Source organism: Hippopotamus amphibius, chromosome 2 (genome assembly GCF_030028045.1).
Source record: "Hippopotamus amphibius kiboko isolate mHipAmp2 chromosome 2, mHipAmp2.hap2, whole genome shotgun sequence".
Taxonomy (NCBI): Eukaryota; Metazoa; Chordata; class Mammalia; order Artiodactyla; family Hippopotamidae; genus Hippopotamus; species Hippopotamus amphibius.
In genome coordinates, this window is record NC_080187.1 from 116,016,456 (window position 1) to 116,031,317 (window position 14,862).

General features: G+C 38.8%; 1 protein-coding gene across 1 annotated transcript in view; it reads left to right on the plus strand.

Annotated features, from left to right (window-relative positions):
* The first annotated feature begins 212 nt into the window (after positions 1–212).
* LOC130844440 (rho GTPase-activating protein 20-like) overlaps positions 213–14,862 on the plus strand; it is a 29,319-nt gene continuing 14,669 nt past the window's right edge. Inside the window, exons 1-6 of the mRNA XM_057720687.1 lie at positions 213–277; positions 1,234–1,401; positions 5,712–5,861; positions 8,277–8,318; positions 8,950–9,034; positions 12,804–12,881. Of these exons, the coding sequence (XP_057576670.1) occupies positions 213–277; positions 1,234–1,401; positions 5,712–5,861; positions 8,277–8,318; positions 8,950–9,034; positions 12,804–12,881 (588 nt within the window). The remainder of the gene's footprint in view (positions 278–1,233; positions 1,402–5,711; positions 5,862–8,276; positions 8,319–8,949; positions 9,035–12,803; positions 12,882–14,862) is intronic.

Sequence of the window (14,862 nt, forward strand, 5' to 3'; positions counted from 1 at the left end):
GAGGAATTTTAAAATATGAAAAGGTGGAAGCAAAGTCAGCGAAACAAGTATGGCGTTTGTCAGTTATAGCATAAGCCTCAAAACTCTGACATCATAATGGCCAGTGATCTTGACTACTACAGAATCCTGAGCTTTCGTGGATTTGTCCACAGTACTCTGCCAAGTGCTGTAGACATACTCTGGTTTCAGTGCCAAGAATTGGAGAAAAAACGATGTTCGCGTCAATCAGAAAGCACTTTGAGCTTTTTGGTGGTCAGTCAAGGTTTCGCCGCCTCAGGTAGTCTTTTAATATACTATTTTTGATCATCAAAACAGATGGTGGTCACAGGAAGTGTTTTGTTTTATTTCCTCAAAGACATATGAACTAATTTTTAACTTCAGCACTGGTTTCATGAAAAGCTACTGGTGTTCATAGGATTCAGTGCTGCTGAACACAAGTGAGCAGCTTTACATTCCTGGGGCGGAGTGGGGAGTAGGAGACACTTTTTTGGCTCCACGGGGGAGAACTTTCTGTAGATCTATGAAAATGTCTGTTCTATTTATCAAAGAGTATTTTCTGTTCAACTTAGTTGTTTTACCTATCATGACCTGAGAGTTATGTTAGAGCGTAGTCATAGCTCAACCAAATAATAGCTAAGCACTACCATACTTAGAAACTTTTTGATGTTTCCAGCATTATTTGCTGATCTTTGAGAATTTTCCCCCAAATTTGAATACTTAGATAAGATTGGGGTCAATCTTCCAGAATCCTCAGTTATCTACATTTTTATGTTCACGTGAAACTGAATTGTAATTACTTCTTTGCAAATCTCCATATCCTTTTATTTTATCTATATGAGGCCACGAATTGTCCTATTTTGGGTGGTTGTTGTTGGTGTGTTGGTGGTGGTGGTTTTTACCTTCTTGTCCTACTCTCTACCTTTGGCCTCTTGGTTCTCCTCTTCCTAACAGTTCCTGACCAGCTTTGCTGCTTTCTTCTTTTCCCCACCTTTAAGAGTCCACATGCCCCAGGGTTTTGTTCCTGAAACTGTTCTCTGTCCATATCAACTCCCTAGGTGACCTCATTTCTTTCAGTAACTTTCTATAACTTACTGACTCCTGAGTTTGAGCTATGAAGCCCTGTTTGGGAGATTGAGTCTAATTTTTAGAGGTGTGTCGAGCTTGACATTTAACATAAACTCCATCACATATCTGACCAGCGACTAGCTGTTCTATGGTGTTTGTGTTTTGCAGGAGAAGCCCTTCCGTTGAGGTGGACACCCACAGCCAAAATACTACATCCTCTGAGGGAGCCAATCATACCCTGCTGATCCACAGCCCCGTAGAACTCAAAAGAGGCTGGAGGAGGCAGAAGCAGCACCTCTTCTTATACAGCGATTTGTTGCTTATATCTAATACCAAGTGCGTATACATGACATGCTCTCCCGAGGATCATAAAATTGCACATTTGCTAACCCTTATTGTAGGAAAATATGACAGTGTCTCTCTTGCCTGGGGCTTGCAGACAGATGATAAAAATAAGAGGGGGAAATTACAGATTGTGATGAGTGCTTCTGATACAAGGGAGATAGGGTACCGTGTAGAAGATGGGACCATCTTAGAGAGGGGTTTGCAGGAGAACCTCTCAAGGCGGCAGCCTCTAAACTGGACCTGCGGGGTGAACAGCAGCCACCATCCCCAGCCAAGGTGCATGAGTCTCCTAGGCGTCTAGGCCCAAGTGGGTGCGGCTCAGTCCCCTGGAGGGAGGAGTTCAGGGAAGGCCAGTGTGACTGGAGCCTGAAGCAGGGGGCGTGACATTAGATGTGATATGGTAGTCAGGTCACAGAGGGTCTCCACAGGCCTGGAAGGGGTTGAAATACTATGCTGAAGGGCGTTTAACTAGGATAGGAGCCATATCTAGTATATATTTTTAGCAGAATTTTCTAACTATTGGAAGATGATGGACTTTTGGGTAAGCAAGAGTGGAAGCAGGGAGACTAGTTAGAGGAGGCAACAGTCCTGATGAACAGGAACAAAGGCTCCATCGTGGGGTTGACAGTGACAATGAAAGATGAGGCCAGACAGATCTGGAATACATGTTGGAGACAGAACCAACTGGGTGCACTTTGCTATCAACCCTGAATACAAATGCAACGAATACCATAGACTTGGTGGCTTAAACAACAGAAACTTATTTTCTGATCGTTCTGGAGGCTGGAGGTCCAAGATCAGGCACCAGCGTAGGGAAGTTCTAATGAGAGCTCTCTTCCTGGCTTGCAGATGGCTGTCCTCTCACTGTGTGTTCACATGGCATTTCCTCAGTGCATGGATGCGGGGAGAGTGGAAGAAAGCTCTCTCCCTCCTCTAACAAGCCCACCAACCCTACTGGATTAGAATCTTAGCCTTATGACCTCATAAGCCTTAATTATATCCTAAAAGCTCCATCTCCAAATATAGTCGTGTTGGCAGTGAGGGCGTCAGGGTGTGAAGGTGTTGGCAGGGAGCGGGGGGAACACAATTCTTCCATTGCAATAACTAGCAGGACTGAGTGCCGCCAACCTTGCACAAATTTTCTCCACAATTTTTAGAAAACTACCTACAAGATCATTCCCATAATACATTTAGGTATAGTCATGATCATTATTAACATGAAAGAAAAATTGTTTTTTTTATTCCAGAAAGAAACAACAAAAAAGAAATAGCCTTCTGTGATAACAAACGTACTTCTTCCCTGTCGTGCCTCATCTTTTTAGATGGAGGACCGTGTTATGCCCTGAATCAGTCTGTTCCAATTAATAATCTGAGTTTAGCACCCAGTTTTTCCACTTGCCGTAAGAAGGGGTGGAGGGAATGAATGAAGTTTCCTTTTACCTCAGCTCACCTTCAGACTTCAGGTGAAAACTCACTCATCTTTAGACTGATGCTACAGAAATCAACACAAATGGAATAAACAGCTGATTGCTACCTATGTAGTTGGTCAGAATAAGTAAAATTTAGCCTGTATGTAATAATAAGGGGGATTAAAATGTTTATTTCTTCACAAAGAAATTATATTTCTCCAGTTGTGTGGGATGTTAATATTCAGTGAAAATTGTTTTGAGGTTTTTGTCCTTTCTTTTTCATACTACATACACTAGAAAATTCTGTTCTCAAGAATTAAACTCAGATGAAACCTTCAATATCACTTTTGATATTCATTAGAATGCTTAATAAGTTATTTTTCAAATAAAATTATTACCTCTGTTGTTTAGAACAGGATCTGCTTTGTAAATACTAAGATATTAATACTAGTAGAGGTCCATGAAGAATTTACAAATGGGAAGGGACTGTACGTAGCTCACACTGTCTTTAGACATCACTATCCTCATGTTTAGTTATTGAAGAATACAGAAACAATGAAAAATGAATTTTATTTAGGTCAAAAGATGACGATTACTATTAATTTACCAGTGAAATGACAGATACTTACAGAATACACCACAATCCCTTCTCCTAAGCATCTAAGGGGACACCCCTGTGTAAAGAGAAATCTCCCTAGACTCCTATAAATTCCACAAACCATTGGGGCTTACTCCCTGGTATAAAGGTTGAGGTAAAGGAAAGGAGAGGGGTATCCATAGTAAGGGACACACGATAGAAATGAAAACTGCAGCCCTCCTCTCCCTTCTTCTCGAGTTAGTTTACATTAGCTTTGTTCTTTCTGACTTCTACTGAGAAAATCTCACTGAGTTGTGACTGAGTGTGAAGAAACACAATGAGACCCTAGGAGAATCACTGTAGTATAAAGCTTTGTTGTGATACAGTTTAAACATTTCCAAGCTAGCATCTAGCTCTGTTGGTATAATATCATGAGATATATCATCTCACTCCACAAATAAAAGAACAATCCCATCAGAAGGCCTGGTGGCTCTGTGGGAAGAGGTGGGGCTGAGGACAGGCAAGAGGAGGAGGCTTCTTCAGGGACCTACAGGTCAACACCTATGGAGGCCAAGTGGTTACGAGCACAGGCTCATGAGTCAGGTTGTCTGAGTTCAAACCGTTTCTGTTGCTTTTGGCAATTCACTTAACCTCTCTGAGTTTCCTCCTCTGTAAAATGGGGCTAAAAAAGAGTGCCTGGTGTGGTTGTTTGACAATTAAAGGAAATAGTGTTTATAAAATATTTACAACACTGCTTGGCATATGGTAAGTGCTCAATGTTATAGGACATTGGAAACCATGCTCTGGACTTTTGGATAACTCCTAGGTTTGGTTTCAAGGGAGTGGATAATTTTGGCACTTCATTTCACTAAGAAGAGAATTACTGAAATGACTTTTGCAAGGTCAGTGTATTGGGAAGTTTCTGCACAGTACTTTGGGTGTCAATACACATGGATATCTACATCAGAAAAAAAAATCTATAAAATCCAGCAGATATGTGTCTATCTTCCCCATTGGCCATATATTTTTAGCTTCATAATGTCTTTAGAATTACTATGTAGAAAAAGAATTTTATCTGATAATTGTGTTTCATAGAAATCTTAAAATACACAGACATAGGGTAAAACTGTTGAAATTAAGTGTAGAAAAAAGCCACCTTGAATTATAAGGTATGTTTCCTTATAATTCATAGTGCCCACTGAATCTAGATTATCCTTCAAGTGGGCTTCCTGCAAAATTATTTTCATTTCATAAATCCCACTGAAGAGTTGTAGCTTTAACTGTTCCATGAATCAGTAGAGTCACAGGGATTTCTGCACATGCGGTGTCTTTGATCTCATTCTACCTTTAGTGTTTCTACATGTGGTTCTGGCTAGTGGGGAGTTCCAGAGCAGTGTGCCCAAGTCCCCTAGGCATCTTTCATAGGACTTGTAAAGATCTAAATCCTAGGCCCACCTAAGTGTTAAATTTGTGAATTAACCAAAAGATATGGTAGTTTCCATATCAGAAGTCAAAAGAGAATCAGCAGAAACTGTCAGAAAGCAGTTTCACTGGTGACAATCACCTTCTGACTCCCCAGAGATAAATGGGAAGTATGTCTATCACTTACACATGAGACACCCTAGCCACTGGTCTGAGATTGACTGACTGATTTTTCAGTTGGGGTTCAGCCTGTATGCTAACAGTTTTTCAGTTTTAGCTATAATCAAAGAGAAAATTGTATGAACAAAATCTTAAGAAAGGAAACTTAAAATAACCTATACTAAAAAATCCTTTTAAAAATTAAGGTTGAAAATGTATTTTAAATCTCTCTAATCCCAGCTTTTATTTTGCCTGTCTCTGCTAGGAAAAAGACTGTATAATTATTTTTACAAACCATGTACCATGTATCTTTGTTCAGCCCCTCAATACTTTTTGAAGTAGGCAAGACGTGAATGTATAATAAATTATAATTACAAAGATACATATATAATATATAGTGTCATAAATAACAAATATAAGAATGAGTTAATGGTTCTCTAAAAAAAGCTCTAAAATATAAACGATGGTCCATACTCAACACTCAACATTCAGAAAATGCCTATTTCCTGCCATCGAGGAAGTGTTTTCAGGGCCTTCCTGGACCAGCCTCTGCTCAGCACACACTTTGAAAAGGTCTATCAAACTACTCGCTATGCTGTGCACACAGAGTAACAGAGATGAAGGAGACATGCTTTGCCCTGGAGCAGTGAGAACTAGCATCCTTAGCATGAACACAGCTTCTCCCATTACATTTAAGAAACAGACTAACAGAAGTGTTGTTTGGTTCTTTCCAGGTATAAAAAGAACTTTAAGGTAAAAAATGAAATACCACTGAGCACCATGTGGACTGCCAACTGTACAGACAAAGTTGGTGAAGCCAACATTGGTGCCAGGAAGTCCTTTGTCCTAGGCTGGCCCACGGTGAACTTTGTGGCCACCTTCAGGTAAGACCTACAGCTTGGTCCTGTATTTGTAAGGGTTAAAAAAGGAAAACACTGAAATCTGATCGTATATCACGCCAGTGACTCACCTTTTGACAGCCCATGACACCTGTATGCCTTGTACTTTCCCCAAAAACGGTTTTTATGTGCAAATACGTGCATATTGATCATAAATAGTGGGAACTACTGGAATAACTTCCTTTGGTTTTGACCAGCGGTTTTTCAATGGGCCATGTGAGCTTGGGAAGTTGCATCTTCATGTGTTCATGGTGTTCGTGTATCGGGAAGGAGGAGCATGAGAGCAAGACCCTAGGAACCCGCTCCAACTTCCTGCCCCCTAATCTCAAGGGAGTATCTGTGTCTTTAAATCACTAGAATATCTTTCTTGAGCAAGTACAATTACATTTGAAAAACTGACTTTATATTCCCAAATTAATTCCCTTAAAAACAGGATTTAATTAGACACATAACATTCATCATTTCATCAAATACTAGGTCGCCTACATTGCTGTGTACAGGTTATCTTATTTGGTGTCTGCAGAGGGGTGACAGTCTAAAACAAAGGTATGATTTCATGGAGTACAGGTCAGTTTTCCAAGACGCATCCTTAGGCTGGAGTGAGGATGGGGAATGTGGACATCCTAGGTCGACACTGCTGGGTTCCCAGGGGTCATGCAACACTTATGCCTGCCCTTCGGGAACAACCACACCTCAAGTCTCATTCTTATGCACACTGAGTGTTCATCACAGGCACTCAACACTCCTCTTTCTTGTCCCCCCCACCCCACTCCACCAAAATCTCTGGCACCATCACAAAGACAGGACAACGAAAATGTTGCCAAGTTGTTAATTTATACTCTATTCTAGAATGCAGCTGTTGACTTCAGGAAAGTTTTCAAAGCTTTTTGGGAAGAAACATGATTTGTGTCATTTTCTACATGTCTACTTTCCATGACTTACTTCTCGAAAGATTATCAGCTCCTATGGCTTAACATCTTTTCCATGTTGCAAGTGAAAGGAAGCAGTTTCAACTGGGAATATTCAAAGATTATGATAAGGGAGGGTCCAAGATTCTTGTTTTCTAGTGAGGGGGGAATGCGAAAGGCAGGTTCACACGTGTCATACTGGCTAAAAATCTGTGTAAGAACATATACGGCATGTATGACAATGCCTGGCACCTAGCGCTTTTGCCATTGGCTGTTTTGCTCTCCCGCAGACTGCCATGAGTAATTAGAAGCTGTGTCATGTACATATGTCGGTTGCGGAGATAAGTGGGCATTTCCACTTCCTGATTAAAACACGTCCTGAAATGGTGATGGAGGGGGCAGGAGCAGCGTTGCGGACAGGAAAATAAAATGTGGCAGCCCCTGGAGAACATATATATTCTGGGTATATACCCAAAGGAAATGAAAACACACATCCACACAAAAATTTATACACACATGCTCACAGAAGCATTATCCACAATAGCCAAATAAACAAGCCTAAGTGTTTATCAGCTGATGAATGTATAAACAAAATGTGGTACAGGGCCTGAGGGTGGGGGGATGGGGAGTGACTGCTTAATGGACACTGGGTTTGCTTTTGGGTGACAAAAATGCTCCAGAACCAGATAGTGGTGAGGGTTGCACAATACTGTTAATGTACTGAAGGTCACTCATGGTCAATTTTATGTTATGTGAAATTTACTACAATAAATAAAAGCTAGTAAGTGATAAGTCCACACATGAATGAGACTTAAAACATTTTCAGCTTTGGATAGTAAATGCTGCACAAACTTTAGCAGACAAACTACTACTCTTTAATAACTTAGCAGTAGGTAGATTGATCTCGATCAGAGGATCACAGTACTGAAAAACGTGTTTTCTAGAAACTAATTTAATGTATTACAATCTGCTATACGCTATACACATAAAGGAATAAAATACTGTAGGGTTTTTTCCCTAAAAAGATACTCTTGTTTCTGGGACAAGACAATTCCATCCAAATGCCAGTTCCTAAGTATGATGTAATCTGAATAATAATGTTCTTTATACCTGAATCGCACTTCCAGCTGCAAGAACACTCTGAGGTATAATTAACCCTTCTTCAGTTCTGAAAACTGAAGCTCAGAGTGGTTAAGCGACTTGCCCGTGATGACACAGCTTGCATCACACAGCTGCAATCAAGTGTTTAGATTCCAAACCAATTTCTCTTAAGATCTACTTGCGATCGCTGTAATACTGCTTGAAAAAGAGCAGAGTCCATCCATCAAAAGCCCAGTTATGAGGAAGGTACAACTTACACATGCATACACATCGGTTAACAACTGGCTGCTGATATTTTTATCTGGAATGGCACTTGATATGTTAGTACAAGTCTTAATATGTTAGTGTAAGTATTTCATGTAATTTTTTCTCCCATTTTTTAATATTACAGTTCTTCCAAACTAAAGGAAAAATGGCACTCTTTCCTTCAAAGGTATTTTGTATACGTATCTTAAATCTTTAATCCATGATAGAAGAATACAAATCTCTTCAAGGCAGTGCCCCCAAACTTTTCTCCCTCTCTTTGGTAGGAATTGTTAGACTACCCTCTTGTGTAGATTTATCATGGCTCCTACTGCAAATACTGTTCTCTCATTTACATGTATGTTCTGCTTATTTTTGAGGAAGTTCTGATTATCACTCTCATCTTTCCCTTTTCTCCATCCTGATGGCCGGAGCTACCATTATTCTCAAAACATATATTAAATTTCCATAAGTGCAGGTTACTGACTGTACTGAATGATTCTCAAAGCAACTGCTACTTCCTACCCTTGAACCCAGGAAGGCACTGGGCCTGCCAATCTAGGCAGGAAAGCTTTGAGGACTGGATCTGCTGCCCACATCTCACATGACAAAGGAGACCTGTTATTTTCTGGGTCATATCTTATTTTCCTGAAACATTTTTGCATATTTTCTTCCAACCCCTAATTTGATTTTGTTGAGTCTATCTATATGCTTTGAGAATAAAAAAGACTATTTAAAATATTAGCAACACAGATTGATTTGAAAATAAGCTAATAGCTAATTCGTCTACTCTGTTTTGGGTTATTACTGAATTTTATTAGGTACATCAAGTTAGCCAAAGAGAAGGACCAGCCAAAAAGCATTCCCCTCAAAATCTTCACTGAGGACATCAAGAACTGTGCCTGTGTAAGTGTTTTTAAGATCAAACATGAAATTCCAAGTTCTTGGCTTAGCAAAATGAAACTGATAGACATATACAGGAGAGAGAAAGAGAGAGAGAGAGAGATGGGATGGGTGGGAGGGAGGGAGAATGAAAGAGAGTGGAAAGAGAGAGGGAGTATTTAGAAAGTACTATGTGGGAACATGTATTTTCCTATAAAAATGTGTGTCTACACACACACACACACACACACACACACACACAAGGGTGAGTCAGAAATGATCTGCACTCTGGCTGTAGAATTTAACTTTCAGAAAAGACAAATACATCATTTTTCGATGTAATCTCCTCGCTTTTCAACACACTTTGTCCGTCAACAAGCTTTCGTATTCCCTCATTAAAAATGTTCAAATGCACTGCTGTCTTCACTTCTTCATCAGAAGTGAATCTGGCTCCTTCTTGATGGCTAACACTTGTGTGACCTTCCTTGAACTCCTCTATCCATTCATACACACTTCGTCACAACAAAACACTTTCTCCATACTGCGCACAAAGTCTTCGATAAATATCGGCACCGGGTACACCCTCAGACCACAAAAAACAAATCACTGCACGCTGCTCTTCTTTTGTGCAGATCACAAGTGGGGCATCCATTTTTGATGGCACTGCAGTTACAAATGAACTGATGTAACACGTTCACACCTCCACACCAGTGACTGCGGAGACAGTAGCCTTGAACAGAAAGCGCTGATAAGACAGTACAGCCAACAGAAGTTTTAATATAACCGGAGTGTGGATAATTTTTGACTCTCCCTCATAAAAAGTGAATCCTAGGCAATATGAAGCAAGAGGAATCCACGATAGCTACACTGTTTAAGCATGGAAAGAATACTGACCGTTAAGTGTCCATAATATTTCTCTGGATTCTTCTAATAACGACTTTAGTGGTTCACTGTAATAAAGTAATTTTCATAAGCAGGTATTTCCTATTGAAATTAAACATTTTTTCTTCTAATTGTTGCTACTTACATACATTGTGGTTTGGATTGTTTCCACAGTTTTTTTTTTTTCCTGTGATGTTTTTATTTGGAATAATTGCAAACTTACAGAAAAGCAACAAAAATAAAAACAGTGCAAAGAATACTCCACATACCCTTGACCTAGATTCATCTATTTATGAACACTTTGTTCCATTTGCTTTATCATTTCTCCCTCCCTCTCTCTCTCTCTCTCTCTGTAGGTGTATGTGTCTAACTATTTTTGAGGGTCATACATACACCATGGCCCTTTATGCTTAAATACTGAGGTATCTCCTAAGAATGAGGATCTTCTCTCATATAACCATCACACAGTTATGACCTTTACTAAATTTAACATTGATGTAATACTTTAATCAACCATTCATGTTCCCATTTTGTCAGCTGACCTCAGTGCTGTCCCCTTTCCAGTACAGGATCAAGGGGATGGTGTTCCTTTTAGTCATGTCAAATGCAGAAGTCTTCTGAAAGGTCTTTCATTCTGAAGAATGTCAGGATCAAATTGAGCTGAAAGGGATGACACTCTGAAATTACCAGCATATTTCTACCTGATTTTGTTTCCGCTGTTGGAGAAAAAAAAGAGTCACAGCATTAGCCCCAGTTATCTGTATATAATTTAATTTCTGAACGTGTACTGTAGTAGCCAAAACATTTACAGTGACAAGATATTCTGGGTATTTTTTATGACATTCTGTTCTGCTCTAGTTTACAGTAGCTCTAGATCACACAAAATAGTATTTGCAGACAGAAGAAGAGGTAGTTTAAGACAGTTATTTCCTGGCCAACAGCAAAAGCCATGCAAATATTCTGATCTGTTTCTGAGCACCAGATAAATGCAATGGTTGAGGGAGATGAGACTAGAGAATTCTCCTGTAGCAAAGCCCACTCTTTATCTCTGCCAGCTTTGATTTGTGGCAGCGGGTTACACTCAGAATTTTTCACAGAAAATCACCTTGAAATTTTAAAAAATCAACTTTATATATAATTTACACAAAATAAACATTTCTGATGTTTTTCATTCCTGAAGATCCAAGTTTCCCTCTGGTACTACCTCATTTCATCCTGAGGAAACTGTCCTTAGCTTTTCTTGTACAGATCTGGTGCTAACAGATTTTCTTAGTTTCTTTTATCTAAAAATGTCTTTACTTTGGGAGACTTCCCTGGCAGCCAAGTGGTTAAGATGTTGCCTTCCAATGCAAGGGGTGCAGGTTCAATCCCTGGTCAGGGAGATAAGATCCCACGTGCCTCAGGGTCAAAAAAAAACAAAAAACATAAGACAGAAGCAATATCGTAATAAAGTCAATAAAGACTTTTTAAAAAGTCTATCTCACCTTAACTCTTGAAGGCTATTTTTGCTGGCTATAGAATTTTGTTTGCAAATGTTTTCCTTTCAGCACTTTAAGGATGTTCCATTGTCTTTTAGTCTCTGTGTTTTCTGATGAGTATTCTGTGCTCAAACATTAATCCCCTGTATGTGATTTGTCATTTTTCTTTGGCTGCTTTCAAGATTTTTTTCTTTATTTTTCGTTTTTAGCAGCGTGGCGATGAAGTTTCAAAGCATGGTCTTTTTTGAATCTGCCTGTTTAGCATTTTCTGAACTTCTTGAATTTGTAAATTTATGTCTTTCACCAAGTTTGCAAAATTTTAATCATTATTACCTCATATTAATTTTCTATAAATTGTCTTCCTATTTTTTTGGAGCAGTTTCTTAATGTGATGTGTGGTAGAGCTATTATAAATACCCTATTCACTGGCAGAGTTTGGAATGGAACTGGAATCTTTAAAATTTTCAATCTCATTTCCTAGATTCATTGATTTTATTTAATTGACTCAACAGATTTCTTTTTTTAAATTAATTAACTAATTAATTTATTTTTGGCTGCATTGGGTCTTTGTTGCTGTGCACGAGGGCGTTCTCTAGTTGCAGCGAGAGGAGACTACTCTTCATTGCAGTGCGCAGGCTTCTCATTGCGGTGGCTTCTCTTGCTGCAGAGCACAGGCTCTAGGCGTGCAGGCTTCAGTAGCTGTGGCACACGGGTGGAGCAGTTGTCACTTTCGGGCTCTAGAGCGCAGCCTCAGTAGTTGTGGCACACGGGCTTGGTTGCTCCTCGGAATGAGGGATCTTCCCTGACCAGGGATCGAACCTGCGTCCCCTGCATTGTCAGCTGGATTCTTAACCACTGTGCCACCAGGGAAGTCCTCAACAGATTTCAATCATGAAAATCTTAGTACCCATGATACCTGACACAGAGAAAGTACTCAATAAATAGTAGTTTTTTTAGAAATATATTTTACAGCCAGCTCTTATTCTAATTTTACTAATTTACTTTACTATGTAATTGCAAAGCAATAAAACCATACTATAAAAACACAACTCAGGAAGAGAGAAGAGGGTCCAGATCCTTCTTTTTAAACTATCCTTCCTCTATTATAGACACAGCCTTAAGGTGCTGAAGACCAGCCCATGTGCCCTCTCAGAATTCTGTCTTTCTCTTTCTTACTTAAGCTTCTATATTTTGTGTGCCACAAATCCTTTAAGAGAAATATCTGTTTTACTGAAATGCTTTCTCCTAGCTAGCTTCATGTTATATAAAGAAATGGAAATCAACTATAATTAGGGGTTTGTGTTCTACATGCGCTTTACATTGTCATTACCTGAAAACAAGCTTTGCCTTTAGAATATGGATAATAATTTGACAATAGTTATTTACTCACCTGTTTAAAACTTATTTATAGCAATTTTTCTTGCTTCTTGCAGTCTGTAACTATAACAGTAACAAATTCAGACACAGTGAATGATGTTATCAACATGTCACTTTCAAAGCTAGGAATAACTGTAAGTACCTGAAAGTTATTTTTAGTTAAAAACCAACTTTGATTTTTGAGATTCGTGTGTGTGTGTGTGTGTGTGTGTGTGTGTGTGTAATGTACCTACCATCATAAGACAGCTGATTATTACAGATATGTAAGTCATATTTTGTCCCCTAAATTTAGAAGTTGAAGGCAGCAAAGCTATATTATTAGCCTATGCATGTTATTCTTGTATTCTCATTTTAAATTTTGTGTGAGTTGAAAGTCACAGCATAATGAAATCGGGCTATAATTTTAGAGTGCTAATGAAAACATGTGCTTTTTATTGTCTATATTATATATATAGGCAATAAAATATTATAAGATTCTAAACATCTCCTCCTCTCTAGGACTGTTCTTTCTGTATCTTCATTCCTGATTCCTCTAGTCCCATCCCTATTTATCCTGATTGCCACCTGAGGACTCAATCTCAGCATCAGAAATCCTAAATGATATGTTTTGTTGTAAATTTGACGTAAAGACCACCTGGCTAGACACTACATCCCCTTGATGCAGGTCCTGAGAACTAGATGGCTAATGCCACCTGTGAACTGGTAAAGAAGATAAGTTCTGAGTAAGACCATGGATCTGGGGGCATCTGTGTACACATCACTTTCATCTTGTTTTGCTTTCAAGTGTCTGTTCCTTTTTTTTTTTTTTGATATTTTGATTATTTTATTTGTTAAAGCTCTTTATTGGAATATAATTGCTTTACACTCTTGTACCAGTTTTTGAGGTACACCAAAGTCAACCAGCTGTATTTATACACATATCCCCATATTCCCTCCCTCCCGCGACTCCCTCTCCTTTATGTTTTGATAGGACTGTTATGGCTTGTAAGAATTTTTTGGTGAAAGAGATGGCTATGGGGATGAGGGTGCATAGGGGAAAAGAGAGGGAGAGGGACATTCAGATGGACAGAATTGAAAAAAGCACTTGTAAAGCACGGCTCCTTATATAAAATTTATATATACAAATATGAATATATATTTATATATATATATATATATATATACATAAATGCGAAAATGTCTTGCTATTGTGAAATGACATAATTAAAATGTTTGTATTTAAGTTTTGTCTGACTCAGTGGTGTAATAAAGCCCCTTAAAAACTCAGGGCAGCCAGAATTTGATATAAGAAAGCGTTGATTCTGTAAAAATGGAATTTAATAATACATTATAAATAAAATTGAATTTATATGCACTGGGTGAAGTACTCCTCTGCATTGATTTCTAACCTATTTGATATGTATGTCCTGAATAAGAATTAAATCTTACAAGAGAGTGGTTTTAGGGATAAGGCTGGGGAGACTCATTAATGTTACAGCTCATTTTATTTCATTTTTGTAATTTTCCTTTGCTTAAAGTGATCAATCTCACTAGACAAGAAAAAATTTCTATTTTAATGAAGAATTGGGGTTATTTGTTATTATATGTGTATGCCTGATTTAAGGGATTCCAACATAGTTTTTTCAATCTTTACCTTAAAAGAAAAGATTTTTTATTAGCTTTCACTTCTTATTTGCAATACAATTTTGAGCAGGTTTAGCTGTGTGTGTGTGTGTGACTGCTTCCACTACCTGGGACCTTGCCTCCTTCATGGCAAGGCCATGGTTTTTAATCAGAAGTCAAGGGCAAGCATAGTACCTATCACCAACAACTCTATTTCAAACATTTTTTTGCTTTATCCTCTCCTGGAGGACTCTTTAATTCAGCATTTTTTATAATTTAGGCTTGTTTCAAATGGGATATCCAATATTCCTAGGCAGTGATTGTTTTCTGCATCTGACACTCTCTAGGCTACAGTCCTTGTCCCTTCTCTCCCTTGAATGGCACTCATCTACATCAGAGCCAGTGGGCTGACTTGATTCTGCCATCTACTCAAAGCCTCTTGGGCATCTGTCTCCTTTTGCTCATGGTTGCTGAGCTTATGATGCCTTTCAAGTTGTACTTTGCTCAGGAATG